Source organism: Cetorhinus maximus, chromosome 9, assembly GCF_964194155.1.
Source record: "Cetorhinus maximus chromosome 9, sCetMax3.hap1.1, whole genome shotgun sequence".
NCBI classification, from domain to species: domain Eukaryota; kingdom Metazoa; phylum Chordata; class Chondrichthyes; order Lamniformes; family Cetorhinidae; genus Cetorhinus; species Cetorhinus maximus.
In genome coordinates this window covers 116043216-116056658 of record NC_135887.1, presented here as the reverse complement: position 1 = coordinate 116056658, position 13443 = coordinate 116043216, and the positions used below count along the sequence as shown (strand labels likewise).

The 13443-nt window shown below is 43.7% G+C and overlaps 1 protein-coding gene across 2 annotated transcripts in view; it reads right to left on the bottom strand.

Annotated features, from left to right (window-relative positions):
* Window positions 1-11750, bottom strand: part of mapk8ip1b (mitogen-activated protein kinase 8 interacting protein 1b) — a 184428-nt gene extending 172678 nt beyond the window's left edge. The window contains exon 1 of one of the 2 annotated variants that reach the window (XM_078549407.1): window positions 11463-11750. In XM_078549407.1, coding sequence (XP_078405533.1) covers window positions 11463-11542 — 80 coding nt within the window. In that variant the 5' untranslated portion in view covers window positions 11543-11750. The remainder of the gene's footprint in view (window positions 1-11462) is intronic. The other variant, XM_078549408.1, reaches the window with a different exon arrangement.
* Between the last annotated feature and the right edge of the window lie 1693 nt (window positions 11751-13443).

Sequence of the window (13443 nt, the reverse complement as noted above, 5' to 3'; positions counted from 1 at the left end):
AGTGCCGATGGGAAGAAGGTTTACAAATGGCACACCACGAGATGTCCCACTCCAGTGAATTCCAGCCAAATCACCTCAGTGGATTAATGAATAGCAGGCACAAAATAAATGTGTGTATAACCTTTACACCATCTTAATGAAGGTCAGGTGATTCACAAGACAGGAAATTTGAGTCTATACAATACCTTTGACAGGACATCCCAAAGTGCCTCATGACCACTGAATTGTATTTGAATTTTTGCGTAGGTAAATTATGAGCCATTTTCCATTTAGCCCACTGGAGCCTGCATGCAAACATTTGACTAAGTTGAAGGATAAGTGATAATGAAGCATTTGAACACTTTTTTCTGTGACACCGCAAACCAATACTTGGTCTGGCAATAACCAAGGTGGAGGCAATCTGTCACTGTTTTACACCCATGCTCACCTAACCCCTTGTTGCTCACTATAGCAGTATTTGGGAATTGGAAGCCATGCCATCAGCCAGCTTGGCCCTATAGCTCTAGAACGGTGGTGAAGTAACCTAGCAGAACTCAATTAGGCAGTACATGTGCCCAAGTGAGCCTGGTAAGAAATAGTGTCTGTTCCTTCTCCCACAGCACCTGCTTAACCAACCCCCCATCCCTGCTTATGCCCCCTCCCTCACCAACGTCACTTCAAGATGATTACTGTACAATCGATTTCCATAACAATATCCTGTTTTATTTCAAGTAATCTTTCAATTTATTCTGGCCTCTTGCATAAGCCTAATTTCCATCACCTCACCATTGGTGGCCATGCCTACAGCTGTCTAGTCCCTAAACTCCAGAATTCTATCCCTAAACCTCTTTACCTCACTCTCCTCCTTTAAGGTGCCTCTTAAAAACTAATTATTTGCTCAAAGATTTGGTCACTTGTCCTCATATCTCTTTACACAGTTCAATTTCAAATTATGTCTGATAAATTGTTTGTAGGAAATATCTTGGGCCATTTTACTATGCTAAAGTCATTATATAAACAGAAGTTGTTGATTTTGAGTATAAATTTGAAAAATAGTCACTTGCGGAGCCATGGGGAAAGAGCAAGGGCAGTGGGAGCAATTTACTCGCTCTCTCAAAGAGCCAGCACAGCCTGGATGGGCTGAGGGGCCTCCTCCTGTGTTGTAAGATTTTATTGAGCCTTGCATTCACACGTTTGTTTATTCGGTGCCAATGAGTGCGTAATAAGCAATATGTCCATACTGTTGAACATCTCCACTGAGAACTAGATTGAGATTGCGCCCATCTGTCAGACCTTTTAGCCTGCATTGCCCCACAAAATATAAACCTACCTCCCAGAGCGGAAGGTCAGGCTCACAGCAGATGCATACATGAACTGATTCTCCTCCCATAGTGGCCCCACCAGGAATATTCAATTACCAGCTGAATTGTAGCCAATCCATTCTGTTATCGTTAATTCCACAGCAACTTAATCCCAATGCTGCTTAAAACCATCCTCTGGTAAAACAACATTAACATTGTGCCTTTGCCAAACTTCATAGCAACATTCACACATTGCATATCACATCTTGTATTTAATGCAAGAAAAATCTTAAGGATAGACAATTGACAATGTTATTGCACAAAAGCTGATTGCTCTTGCACCATGTGTGGGTGCTGCTTCTCTCCATTATTTTATTGAAGCTGTTAATCCATTCAAAATAAACACAAATTTGCAGCACAATAGGAGGCCACCCTGTCCATCAAGCCTGTGACAGTTCTTTGCTGGAGTAACCCAAACCTAATCTGCTTTCTGCCCAAAGCCTGGTATCTTCCTCGTCTTCAAATTATTGCCCATTCTTTTCTTTAAAACATCGACCATTCCCTGTGGCAAAACACCCTGCGCTCCAACAATCTACTTTATAAAGAAATTTCTCCTGTCCTCTCTCCTCAATCTCTTGGTTGTAACAATATAAATTTAAAGACCCCTTGTCACTGCCATCCCAACCAGAGGAAGTATTCTTCCCTAGTTATTATTTTAAAACTCTTCATATTTTAAAAAAAAAAATCTCTACTAGATCTCCTCTTAGCCTGGTCAGTTCTGGTGGAAGTAGTTACATCATGTCACGTTTCTACTCATAACAATGGATTCTTATCCCTGACAACATCCTGATGAATCTACACTGTATACTCTCCAGGGTTTTAATGTCTGTGTCAGTCTAGATTATGTGCTCAAGTGACTGGAATGGGACCTGAACCCACAGCCTCCTGACTCAAAGGCAAGAGTTGTATTCACAGAGCCAAGGCTGACACCTCTAACAAAACAATAATTTTAAACAACTCGTTGTGTTCAATAGCTAAATTCAAGCAAATTAAAATTAAGCTCAATGTAAAGTAAAATATATAAATGAAAATTTCAATACTGCACTTACGTTCCAGTCACTCCCAGCGTGGCTGAACTCCACACCGTTTTGGGGTCTCATTCCACTAGCCCCTCACTACTTGAAATATAAAGGTAAACACTTCAATTGCAGCAGCAGGGAAGGGTATCTGGTTAAATGTGCAAGAGTATCAACAGCAATAACATTTACACTGTTGGTATAATTTCACCAATTCAGAATTCACCCACTGGAAGAGTACTGGGGGGAACTTGGATGCAAAAGCCTATGGAATTTTGTTGTGATCCTCTGTGCACCTTTGGAGCTGATAAGGAATACTTGAAACCCTCTAAGATAGCCTAAAATTTCAGCGGCATACTAATTTTGACAAAAAAAGAAACAAAAATAATCTGTATTTACTCATTTCACAATAAAAGAGCTGCTTGGGTGAATGGGATTTGGATGAAGGCCGTGAGTGAAAAGTCACGAACACTCACTGCACCACAACATAGGAGCTGAAATGGGTCATTCAGCTCCTCGAACCTGATATACCACTGAACTAGAATTAGATCATGGCTGATCTGTATCTTCACTCCACCTACCAACCTTGGTTCCAAATCCCTGAATCTCCGTGTGCCTAACAAAAATCTACCAATCTCAGCTTCAAAATTTTCAATTGACCGCACACCCTCAACAGCTTTTTTGTGGGAGAGAGTTGAAAATTCCCTGTATGAAGAAGAACGCTTCCTGACATCACTTAAGAAAGGTTCAATTCTAACTTTAAGATTATGCCCCCTTGTTCTGGACTCACCAGTTTAGGAAATAGTTTCTCTCTATCTACCCCATCAAATCCTTTAATGAACTTAAACACCTTAATCACATCACCCCTTAATCTTCTAAACTTGAGGGAATGCATGCCGAGTCTATTCAGCCTGAACTCACTATTTAACCCTTTTAGCCCAGTGCTGTGCTAACGCTAACACTTTGTATTCAAGACTCACCACTAACACTAGTGCGTTCCAAAAAAAGGAAAGGAACTGTAACATGAATTAAAAGTTGATAAACTGTAGTTTCACTCATTCACAAGCCTCCCAAATGGGCTAAAAGCAAAATACTGCGGATGCTGGAAATTTGAAACAAAAACAGAAAATGCTGGAAAAACTCAGCAGATCTGACAGCATCTGTGGGGAGAGAAACAAAGTTAACGGGCGGGATTTTCCACACCCAATGGGCAGGATTTTCCACACCCACCCGCCACTGGGATCTTCCGGTCCCCCCACAAGTCAACAGACTTCTGGCTGGGGCACCGCCTCGCCCACGGTGGGTCCTGCCCGCCAATGGACCAGAAAATCCTGGCCAACGTTCCAAGTCCGTATGACCCTTCTCCAGAGCTCTGAAGAAGGGTTATATGGACTCGAAATGTTAACTTTGTTTCTCTCGCCATAGATGCTTTCAGACCTGCTGAGTTTTTCCAGCATTTTGTGTTTTGGTACCAAATGGGGTAGTTAGGCACTGTGGGTGTTGCTCTGGCTCAATTGGTCACACTCTAGCTCCAAAGGTTGTGGGTTCAAGAAACTTGAGCACAATTTCTATGAGTGACATTCCAGCACAGTACGGAGGGAGTGATGCACTATTAGAGGTGCTATCTTCTAGATCAGTCATGAAACTGATGCTCCATCAGTCCTCTGAGGTGGATGTAAAAGATCCCACAGGACTATTATGAAGGTGATCTCCTGGGCCAAAATTTATCCCTCAACCAACACCACAAAAAAAAAAACCACATTGGGTCCTTAACTCATAACTTTGTGGGAGCTTGCTGTGCACAGCTAACTGCACGTTTCCTGCATTACAGCAAAGGCTACACTACAAAATTATTTGATTGGCTGTAAAGCACTTTGGGATGTTCCGAGATGGTGAAAGGTGCTATATAAATGCAAGCTCTTTCTTTTGCAGCTGTTGAGCTGCAGAATTACCCTTGTAACCGTTGCTTTGAAGTGAAGCACACTGACACAGTGATTGTAGTGTAAGTGCAGGCCAAACCGGGTGCCATTTGCAGATGAGGTAGTGGGAAAGAGTCATAACTGTGACTGACAGTAAGTGCCCACAAATGGGAATGAGACAAAGACTAAATGGAAAAATATATGTAGGGCTGTTGAAAAAGGACAGTAAGCGAGTGGGAACAATTGGATGGTTCTTTCAAAGAGTTGGCACAGGTACAATGGGCTGAATGGTCTCCTCTATGCTCTATAATTATTTACCCCATTGAAAACACAGTACTGATATAAATTGACAGCAGATAGACATGGTTGAAGGCTGTCTCTTTGAAGAGAATTGCTTTCAGCGCAACAATAGACTGGTCGCTTAATGAATAGAGATAGCTTCTTGTTGAAGGCAGGTGTTTGCCCCCTCTCCACCTGTCGTTTTCATGGAAATTTAGATTTCTTTGGGCACCTCCTGTAATTTAACTGGAGGTGCCCAAAGAAATCTAAATTTCCATGACAATTTAGTCCTGCCCCTTGGGGTAAGTTGCTGTGACGCTTTCCCTCCCTCTGGGTTCCCTTTCTTCAAAGGCCTGTCCCTTTAACCAGTTTCACTTTAGGCCTCTGTGCTGAACAGGCAGTACCAGCTCAATCTGTCTCCAAAGGATCTAAACAATAACAATGGTCTTTGTTTCTTAATGCAATTAGTATCTCTGCCAGCAAGCTCTGCTACTTCACATTCTCTGCTGCTTCTACCCTCTTCTTGGGGTAGAATTTCCAGTCAGTCATTTTGTTGTGCCAGCAACTAATCACTTATCCCCTCACGCTAATGTTTTAACAGAGGCATTAAACCATTTACGAAATAAAACAAGTTAACGCCTTGGTTGAAATAGTGGAGCTAGGAGCTTATCACAGGTGAATCAAGGGCAATTAGGGGTGGGCAATAAATGCTCGCCTTGCCAGAGATGTCCACATCCCAGGAACGAATACTAAGAGTTAACAGCTGACAATAATTTCTCTCCCTCATTGCCTCTGTGGATGGATCATTTCTACAGCTCTGGGAAAATGTTAATTAAATTGGTTAAAATACCCCCCCTGTCCCACCCCAGAGAAGTGACAAATGTTGATCTGGCACCAGAGTTAGCAGCTCCAATGTTCTGCAAAGTTGTTAACCTGATGTTAACCTCTTGCCCAAGCTGGAATGGAGCTAAAATGGTGGGAATAATGTGGGCATGTGGTTAAATTGGCAGGGGGGCAGGCATGTGGTTCCAATGGTGGGAATGGTATGGGTGTGTTCCCAAAGGGGGGCACACACACAACTGTTTTAACACCACCATTTCAGGTCAAAGGAAACACAGGCATATCATTAATATTAAAATGTCAGTATGCAACGAGGTAATACAGACCCTGGCAAAATTTTAACAAAGAATCGCACAGCGCACTAGAGCTGCCATGAAGCCTGATGGGAGTAGAGATCAATGCCAGGTGAAACCCGAGAAAATTCAATTTACTTTTCCTAGCATTCTCTTGTGGGACAGGAGCAGTCAACATATTCACTGCCACATTTAAATGTGGTCCGAGGTAAACTGGCCGAAGCCTCATTCTATCCCTCTGCCCCCCAATTTTAAATTAGGGCTTTTAAGATCTCTCTCAATCCCCAGATATAGGGACATAGGAAATAGGGGCAGGAGGCAGCCATTCGGCCCTCTAGCCTGCTCTGTCATTCAACTAGATCATGGCTATCTTCGACCTCAATGCCATTTTCCCGCACTATCTCCATAATCCCTTGATATCTTTAATATTTAGTAATCTATCAATATCTATGTAAGGATTTGTAAGGATTATTTGTTCCTAGGTAAAGGGTGGCACTGGCAAGACCAGCATTTATTGCCTATCCCTAATTTCCCTTGAAAAGGTGGTGGTGAGCCACCTTCTTGAATTGCTGCAGTCCATGTGGTGTAGGTACATCCGCTGTACCATTGGGGAGGGAGCTCCATAATTTTGACCCAGTGACAGTAAAGGAATAGTGATATGGTTCCAAGTCAGGATGGCATGTGGCTTGAAGTGGAACTTGCAGGCAGTGATGTTCCTATGCCTCTGCTGCCCTTGTCCTTCTAGGTGGTAGATTGTAGGTTTAGAAGGAGCTGGTCAAAGGAGGCTTGGCAAGGTTCTGCAGTTCATCTTGTAGATGTTCCTGTATGACCTAGCAAATATTTTAGATGCTTAAAAGGACTGCTGGAGACCTTTGAAGAAAGAAGCAGGGGAGATTTTTTTTAAAGTTACTTTAATGTGGAGCCAAGAGGAGAAGGAGCACTGGCCCAGCCCGACTTCCTCCAGACGATATCTGCAAACTGACCTGTAGAGAGTTCAAAAGGCTTGGACTGCACTGGAGTGTCAGCCTGGATTTTGTGCGAGATTGCTACCCACTGCGCCAATACTGACGGAGATCCAATTAAACACCTAAATAGTTATTGGAAATTTAGTAATTGGAAAGCTGGTGTATTACACTCTAAATGTTTAGTATAGGTCTATGGACTAAAGATTATACACAGTGGCAAAGTATTTGATGGTCAACAACAGACACAGGGCCTCAGTGTAACATCTCACCTCGCCTCTGACAGGGCAGCACTTCCTAGGCACTGCACTGGGTTTGCTAACCTGGGTTATATGCTCAAGGCTCCAAAGGGGGACTTGAGCCCATTATCCTCTGACTCAGAAGGGAGAGTGATACCTACTGAACCATTGCTGACACCTAGCTATTTTAGTGGATACAACCTGCCACAATCCATTGTGGATTTGAGAATCTTCTACAAATTGTCAAATCTGAGTAAGAGAATTCATTTCACTGAACCACTAAGAACAACTTGATCTAAGATATCAAAATAAAACTTGGCTCGATTGACCTATCATGCATTGTGTAGTGGAGGCATCAGAGTTTTAATTCTGCTTTTTAAGTTCAGTGGCTCTTCAAATGGTTAGCCATACATTTGTAAATCCGCAATTTCAAACATCAATACTTCCATTTCGATATCACCTACAGGCAAAAGTCACTACTCCTATCACTTATGAAAATTAAATGCATATTTTTATTTGAAGTGTATAAATCCCAACTCAAACAAAAAGGTACAAACAACTGGCATCAGTTGTAATCGCAGTTCTGAAAGGTATCTTATAAATTCTAACTTGTTTATCAATCTCATATAGTCACAATGAATCTATACAAAGTGCTGCCACAGTCACGCCTGGAATACTGGTTACAATTCTGGTTGCCTGTTACAGCCAGGGCAATGATTACAGCACCCAAAGTGATCCCCAGCTTAAAGCATCAAAGCTACGAGGAGAGGGTAAAAATGTCAAAACTGTTTACCTTGGACAGAAGGCTTGATGGGTGGGGGTGGTGGGTGCCGATAATATTCCTGTATTCAAGATCATTGCAGGGAGGGGAGAAACTGAATCCTGTTAAATACGCCTGGAAATTGCTATAAACTCTAAGAACAGGGTTAGGGGCACTAGTCCAAACATAAGAAAAGGAAGGTGGAGAAACAGTTTATATTTAGCTACTTTGCACAGAGACTGGTGAAACTGTGTCACGAACAGCCTGGGTACGGAGACTGGCGTAGAAATTGGCCCTCGTTGCTGCCATTTCACTGGCGTAAATGGGTGCAACAGGGCCCAATATTGGGACCAATGTCCTGCACCCCAAGGATGCCAGAAGTGAGTCTGCTGAGAAGTTTTATCAGCCTACTTTTTAGGCATCTGGGGTGGCCGCCTAAAACAGGCATTAGCTTCTTTCCATATGCCAATGAGGGCCCTATTCCCTGTTTTAAGGACCCCTGTGCCAAGGTGAGCTGCCCTGGGGCATACTCTGTTTTACAGTTTGGATGTAGCCTAGTCAGTGAAAGGGTTTGTTCCGCAATTCTTTTTTAAATTGATACAGAGGTGTGGCATTCCTCCCAACTGCGCAACACTCCCAGAAGCCTCTCCCAGCTACTCCTCCCTGGGACTTAGCCGAGGGCCGCTGCCAGAAAGGCGGTCTGGTGGGAGTCAAACTTCTGCTTCTCCAGCCAGAGGCGCTGCCTGTAGAGGCAATGGCAGCCTCATCCAGATAACAACCTGGAGACCCGAGGCCTGACTTCTCAGGCTTTAGTCGTTGGATGAAGGAGTTACTCAGTGTCATTTGATGCTTCAGAAACTGGCCAAAATGAATTTTTAAGTGTGGAAAGATCTATAGAAGAACTGGACAGATAATTGAAGGAGTGAGCAAGCGAGGGGGCTATTAGTGTTTAGAATTGGCCAAGTGTTACCATCCTATCAAAAAGTGACTACTGGCCACTTGTGCATCCCCAAGTTCCATCGTTCCACCATTGGCAGCTACGTCTTCAGCTGCCAAGGCCCTAAGTTCTGGAATTCCCTCCCCGAACCTCCCCATCTCTCTTTCCTCCTTTAAGACGCTCCTTAAAACCTATACCTTTGACCAAGCTTTTGGTCAACTGCCCTAAAATCTCCTTAAGTGGCTGCGTCAGATTTTGTTTTGTAATCCTTCTGAGGAGTACCTTGGGACATTTTAATTTGTTAAAGGAACTATATAAATGCATCTCGTAATTTACTGAACTTTTAAAAACTCTGGCAGTGTAGGAATTGCTTGCTTATCCCTATTTGACCCTGAGAGGGTGTAAGTAAGGCTTTTGTTACAACTGAGTGACATAATAGGCCACTTCAGATGGCAGGTAAGAGTTAGCCATATTTGTTTGGGGTTGGAGTCATATAGACCACAGGGAAGGAAATCTGCCACCCTTACCTCATTACCTCATGTGACAGCTTTCCACACCAACCAGGTAGACTCTTAGCCCTCAGAACAACAGCCTTTTTGTCATTGATGATCCCAAACACTGATTTGCGGTTTCACAGAAAATTACAGGAGTCACAAAATGAAATTCCCAAAACATCAACAGAAATCCCTTCACACAAAACTTGACACCAAGCCACAGGAGGAGATACCAGGACACGTGACCAAAAGTTTGATCAAAGAGACAAGTTTTAAAAGCACCTTACAAGGAGGAGAGACACAGAGGTAGAGAGGTTTAGAGAGGGAATTCCAGGGCTCAGGACCTGGGCAGTTGAAGGCATGGCCACCAAGGGGGGTGCAATTAAAACCAGGGATGCACAAGAGGCCAGAATTGGAGGGGCACAGAGAGATGAGGTTTGTAAAGCTGGAAGAAAAAACATCACACAATCCGTGTAATAAATAAAAATGCAATTTTACATGGAATTAGACAGAACTTTATAGGATAGAAACAGGCAATTCAGCACACCAGTTCTGTTATTTATGCTTCACATTAACGTCTTCCAACCTACTTCATGTAACCCCATTCATCTATCCCTCTATTCCTTTCTCCCTCACGTGCTTCCTCCTAAATATGTCTACCCTATTCACTTCAACTACTCAACCTAGTCATGAGTTTCACATTCTCACCACTTGGGGCAAAGAAATTCCCCCGAATTTCTTTTTGGAATCATAAGTAACTTCCTTATATCCATGGCCTCCAGTTTTGGACTTCACGACAAGTAGAAATATGTTCGTCATATCTACCTTACTGAACCCCATCATAGTTCTAAAGGCCTCCTCGCCCTTCAGTTTTCTCATTTCTGGAGAAAAAGAAAAAGTCCTAAACCAGTCAACTAGTGGTCCCAATTGCAAATGGACAGAATAATGGAATCCATCCCAATCATTTATGAATCATAAGACCATAAGACATAGGAGCAGAAATTAGGCCATTAGGCCCATCGAGTCTGCTCCGCCATTCAATCATGGCTGATAAGTTTCTCAATCCCATTCTCCCGTCTTCTTCCCGTAACCTTTCATCTTGGAAAAATCCCTTAGTCCCAATTAATAAAGAAATTTGACTGATTTATGCCCCCATGAACTTAAAGGGCCTGAATCCTGAAGAGATGTAATAGCACCAAAAGAACACTTGGAAAATCCCAAATATTGAGAGCAGAATTCAGACGCTGTACAGCAGCTGATTTAATAAAAATAGATTTGCATTTTATATAACTCCTTTCATGGCCTCAAGACGCCTCAAAGCACTTGACAGTCAATTAGATGCAGTCACTGCTACAATTTAGGAAACACGGCAGCCAATTTAGACACAGCAAGATCCCACAAACAGCAATGTGCTAACGACCAGGTTTTTTTTTAAATGTTGGCTGGGCCCTAAATATCAGCTGTGATACGATTCGAACTCACCTTTTCCTCAAATATGCCACAGGATCGTTTATGTCCACTTGAGAGAGCAGATGGAGCCCGAGTTTAACGTCTCGTCCGGAAGATAGCACAGCCTTAACCTAGATTTCTTGTTCAAGCTCCCCCTCGGAATGGGACCTGAATCTATAATTTTCCCAGTCCCCAGAACCAAACAGCCTAATAACCATTTCAAGGCTGTAATTCACAATAACACGCTGCCCTTTTCAGAGTTAAGCATTCCACTCCCCAATATTTAGACATGTTTTAACACACGTTTAACATATAGAGACACACAAATATAATATATATATATGTAGCTGGCTCATCAGCCCAAGAAACAACCTGATCGTCACAATTTCAGTTCACCTTAAGAAGCGACCATGAGAATGACAACTGAATAAAATAATGCTTGAATTTCGTTTTTTTCAAAGTTGCAATTTCCGAAGATGTTTCTTTTTTTTAAAAAAACATCAACATTTATAACAAAAGCTCCCCTGGCTTTGCTTCCTGGATCATTCTGACTGGGAGCTGTCCACGCCCTGAAATAATCTCCCGCACTTTCAGCAACGATTTGCAATATTTTATTAAAAGCCCCTCCACACACACACACACACACACACAAAACAATTAACAACATAATGTGCAATTAAGTCAAACGAAACCCAAGTGCCAGTGTTATTCCTGTGCCAGTCAGGAACCGAGGTGGCCAGGACCTGTGTCTGGTCTAAGGAACCCCAGGCTGTTCCAGCATCTCATTCCCTTATTAAAAATGCTTGTAACATTTCCCTTTCCTCCTCCCTGCATAGCTCGTCACTCTTTAAATTGGCGATCAAATATCGCCGGATAGCAAGGACAGCAGATCGTACCAGGCTACCAGCTTTCCCTGGTGGTGTCTCCGCTTTACCTGAAATTGGGAGGCGAGGCGATGTGGAGCCCCAGAAAGGGAGAGGCAGCCGGGGAGTTCATGGACTCTGCGTCCGCCATTCTCCATGCATATCCTGCAGAGATGCTGGGCTCTCTCACGACGTCAGACAGGGGCAGCTTTCAATACAAAGCGTGCAGTCCTAGCACACTTTGCACCTCGTCATCTGTCACCATAAGAGGGTTCAGGGACTCCATCAGTTTTTTTATTTGTCCAGTACACACTTTGCCAAGTCGCGTCTCGCCCCCAGCTTGTTAAGGCTGGAGGCACAAAGTCTGCTGATGTGTTGCACCGTGATACGACGTGATGGGGTCACAACAGCTCCACCCCACCTAACCATTATGACAGCTACTGGGATCCATTAAAGCCAGGCACTAGGGGTTACTCAACCCCACCCCCCAAGGATTGTCTGGAGTCTCTAAGAATTAAGGATTAATCTGTTCAGGAGAATTAAAAAAAGGAGGGGTGGCATTTAACAAAAAAAAACTTGAACATTTCCATTCATTGATTATTTAGAAAAATATTGCAGGTGTGATTTTAAATAAGGTTTGCTTTATAAAGTGTCAAGATTAACCCAATTGGGTAACAAAGTGCAGAATTTTACTGAAATAGACCGCACATAGCAGGTAGTTTTTGTTTTGTAAATTATTCTTTCCTGAGAGGTAAGCATCACTGGTTAGGCTAGCATTTATTGCCCACCCCTAATTGCTCCTGAGAATGTGATAGTGAGCTGCCTTCTTGAACCATTGCCTGCAGTGGATGTGGTGTAGGTATACCCACAGTGCTGTTAGGGAGGCAGTTCCAAAATTTTGACCCAGTGACGTTGAATGAATGGCTATTATAGTTCCAAGTCAAATTGGTGTGTGACTTGGAGGGGAACTTCCAGGTGGTGGTGTTCCTATGTGTTTGCTGCCCTTGTCCTTCTGGTGGTAGAGGCTATGGGTTTGGAAGATGCTGTCAAAGGAAGCTTGGTGGGATTTGCTGTTTCCCTTTAACTCAGCCACTGCATTAGCATGCTGTTTCCAGGCCAATCACAGAGGGTGGGGATGATGATAACTCGCACTCTGCCAAAGGGAGGATCTCTAGTTAAAAGGACCCCAGCAAGGGGCAGTGTGGCTGAATTGTACATTACTTCCTGTAGCTTCAGCAACTGCAGAAATGGAGGATGGAACTGGGAAGACTGCCCTCCAGGCCTTGGGCTCATCCCTGGGAGTCCTGGTGTGGGATCTGAGGGAGTGCAGTGAAGTGCTGATTCTTGCAGTTGGCAAGAAGAGGACAGCCTCTCATACCAAGCAAGCATGGATGGAAGTGGCTGAGGAAGTCAGCAGCAGGAGCATAGTTCCTCAAACCCAGAGACAGTGGCCGAAGAGATTCAATGACCTAATAAAGGCAGGAAAGATATGTGGCATCCCACTTTCAGACATCTCCAGCATTCTCCTGCACAGAATTGCTCCAATCAACACACCCTCCAGCTCCACCCGTTCCTGTCTCTCAAGGCATCTCCTCACACTTCCATCTGAGCAGGCAACATGCACTCATGCTCAACTTTTTACCATCTCATACCCATCCCTCATGGTGACTCTCCACAAATGTTGTCTTTTCATCCTCTCTGCACAACCCATTTCTCACACTCATGACCCTCTGTTTTCTCTCCTTGCAAGAAAAAAGAGTGCAGAACTCCAGGGAGAGGCAGAAAACTATGGTGGCCCTCCAGTGAGTGGCACCATGATGTCCACAGGCAAAGCATGCCCACTGGGTCCACAGCAAAGGAGGTTTTTCTCTATGCAGCTGCAGATGTCGTAAGTGACTTGCCATGGAAACCTGAGGCACTGGTGTTCGGAATCCCTTTGCCCATTCCCTCTGTCCCAGGGAGTGGCATGTGGCCGAGGAGAAAGTAGCAAGTGCTGCTCCTGGCGACGTTAGTGGTGCTGCAGCTCTTGTTCCTCGTCAGAGGCCCAAAGTA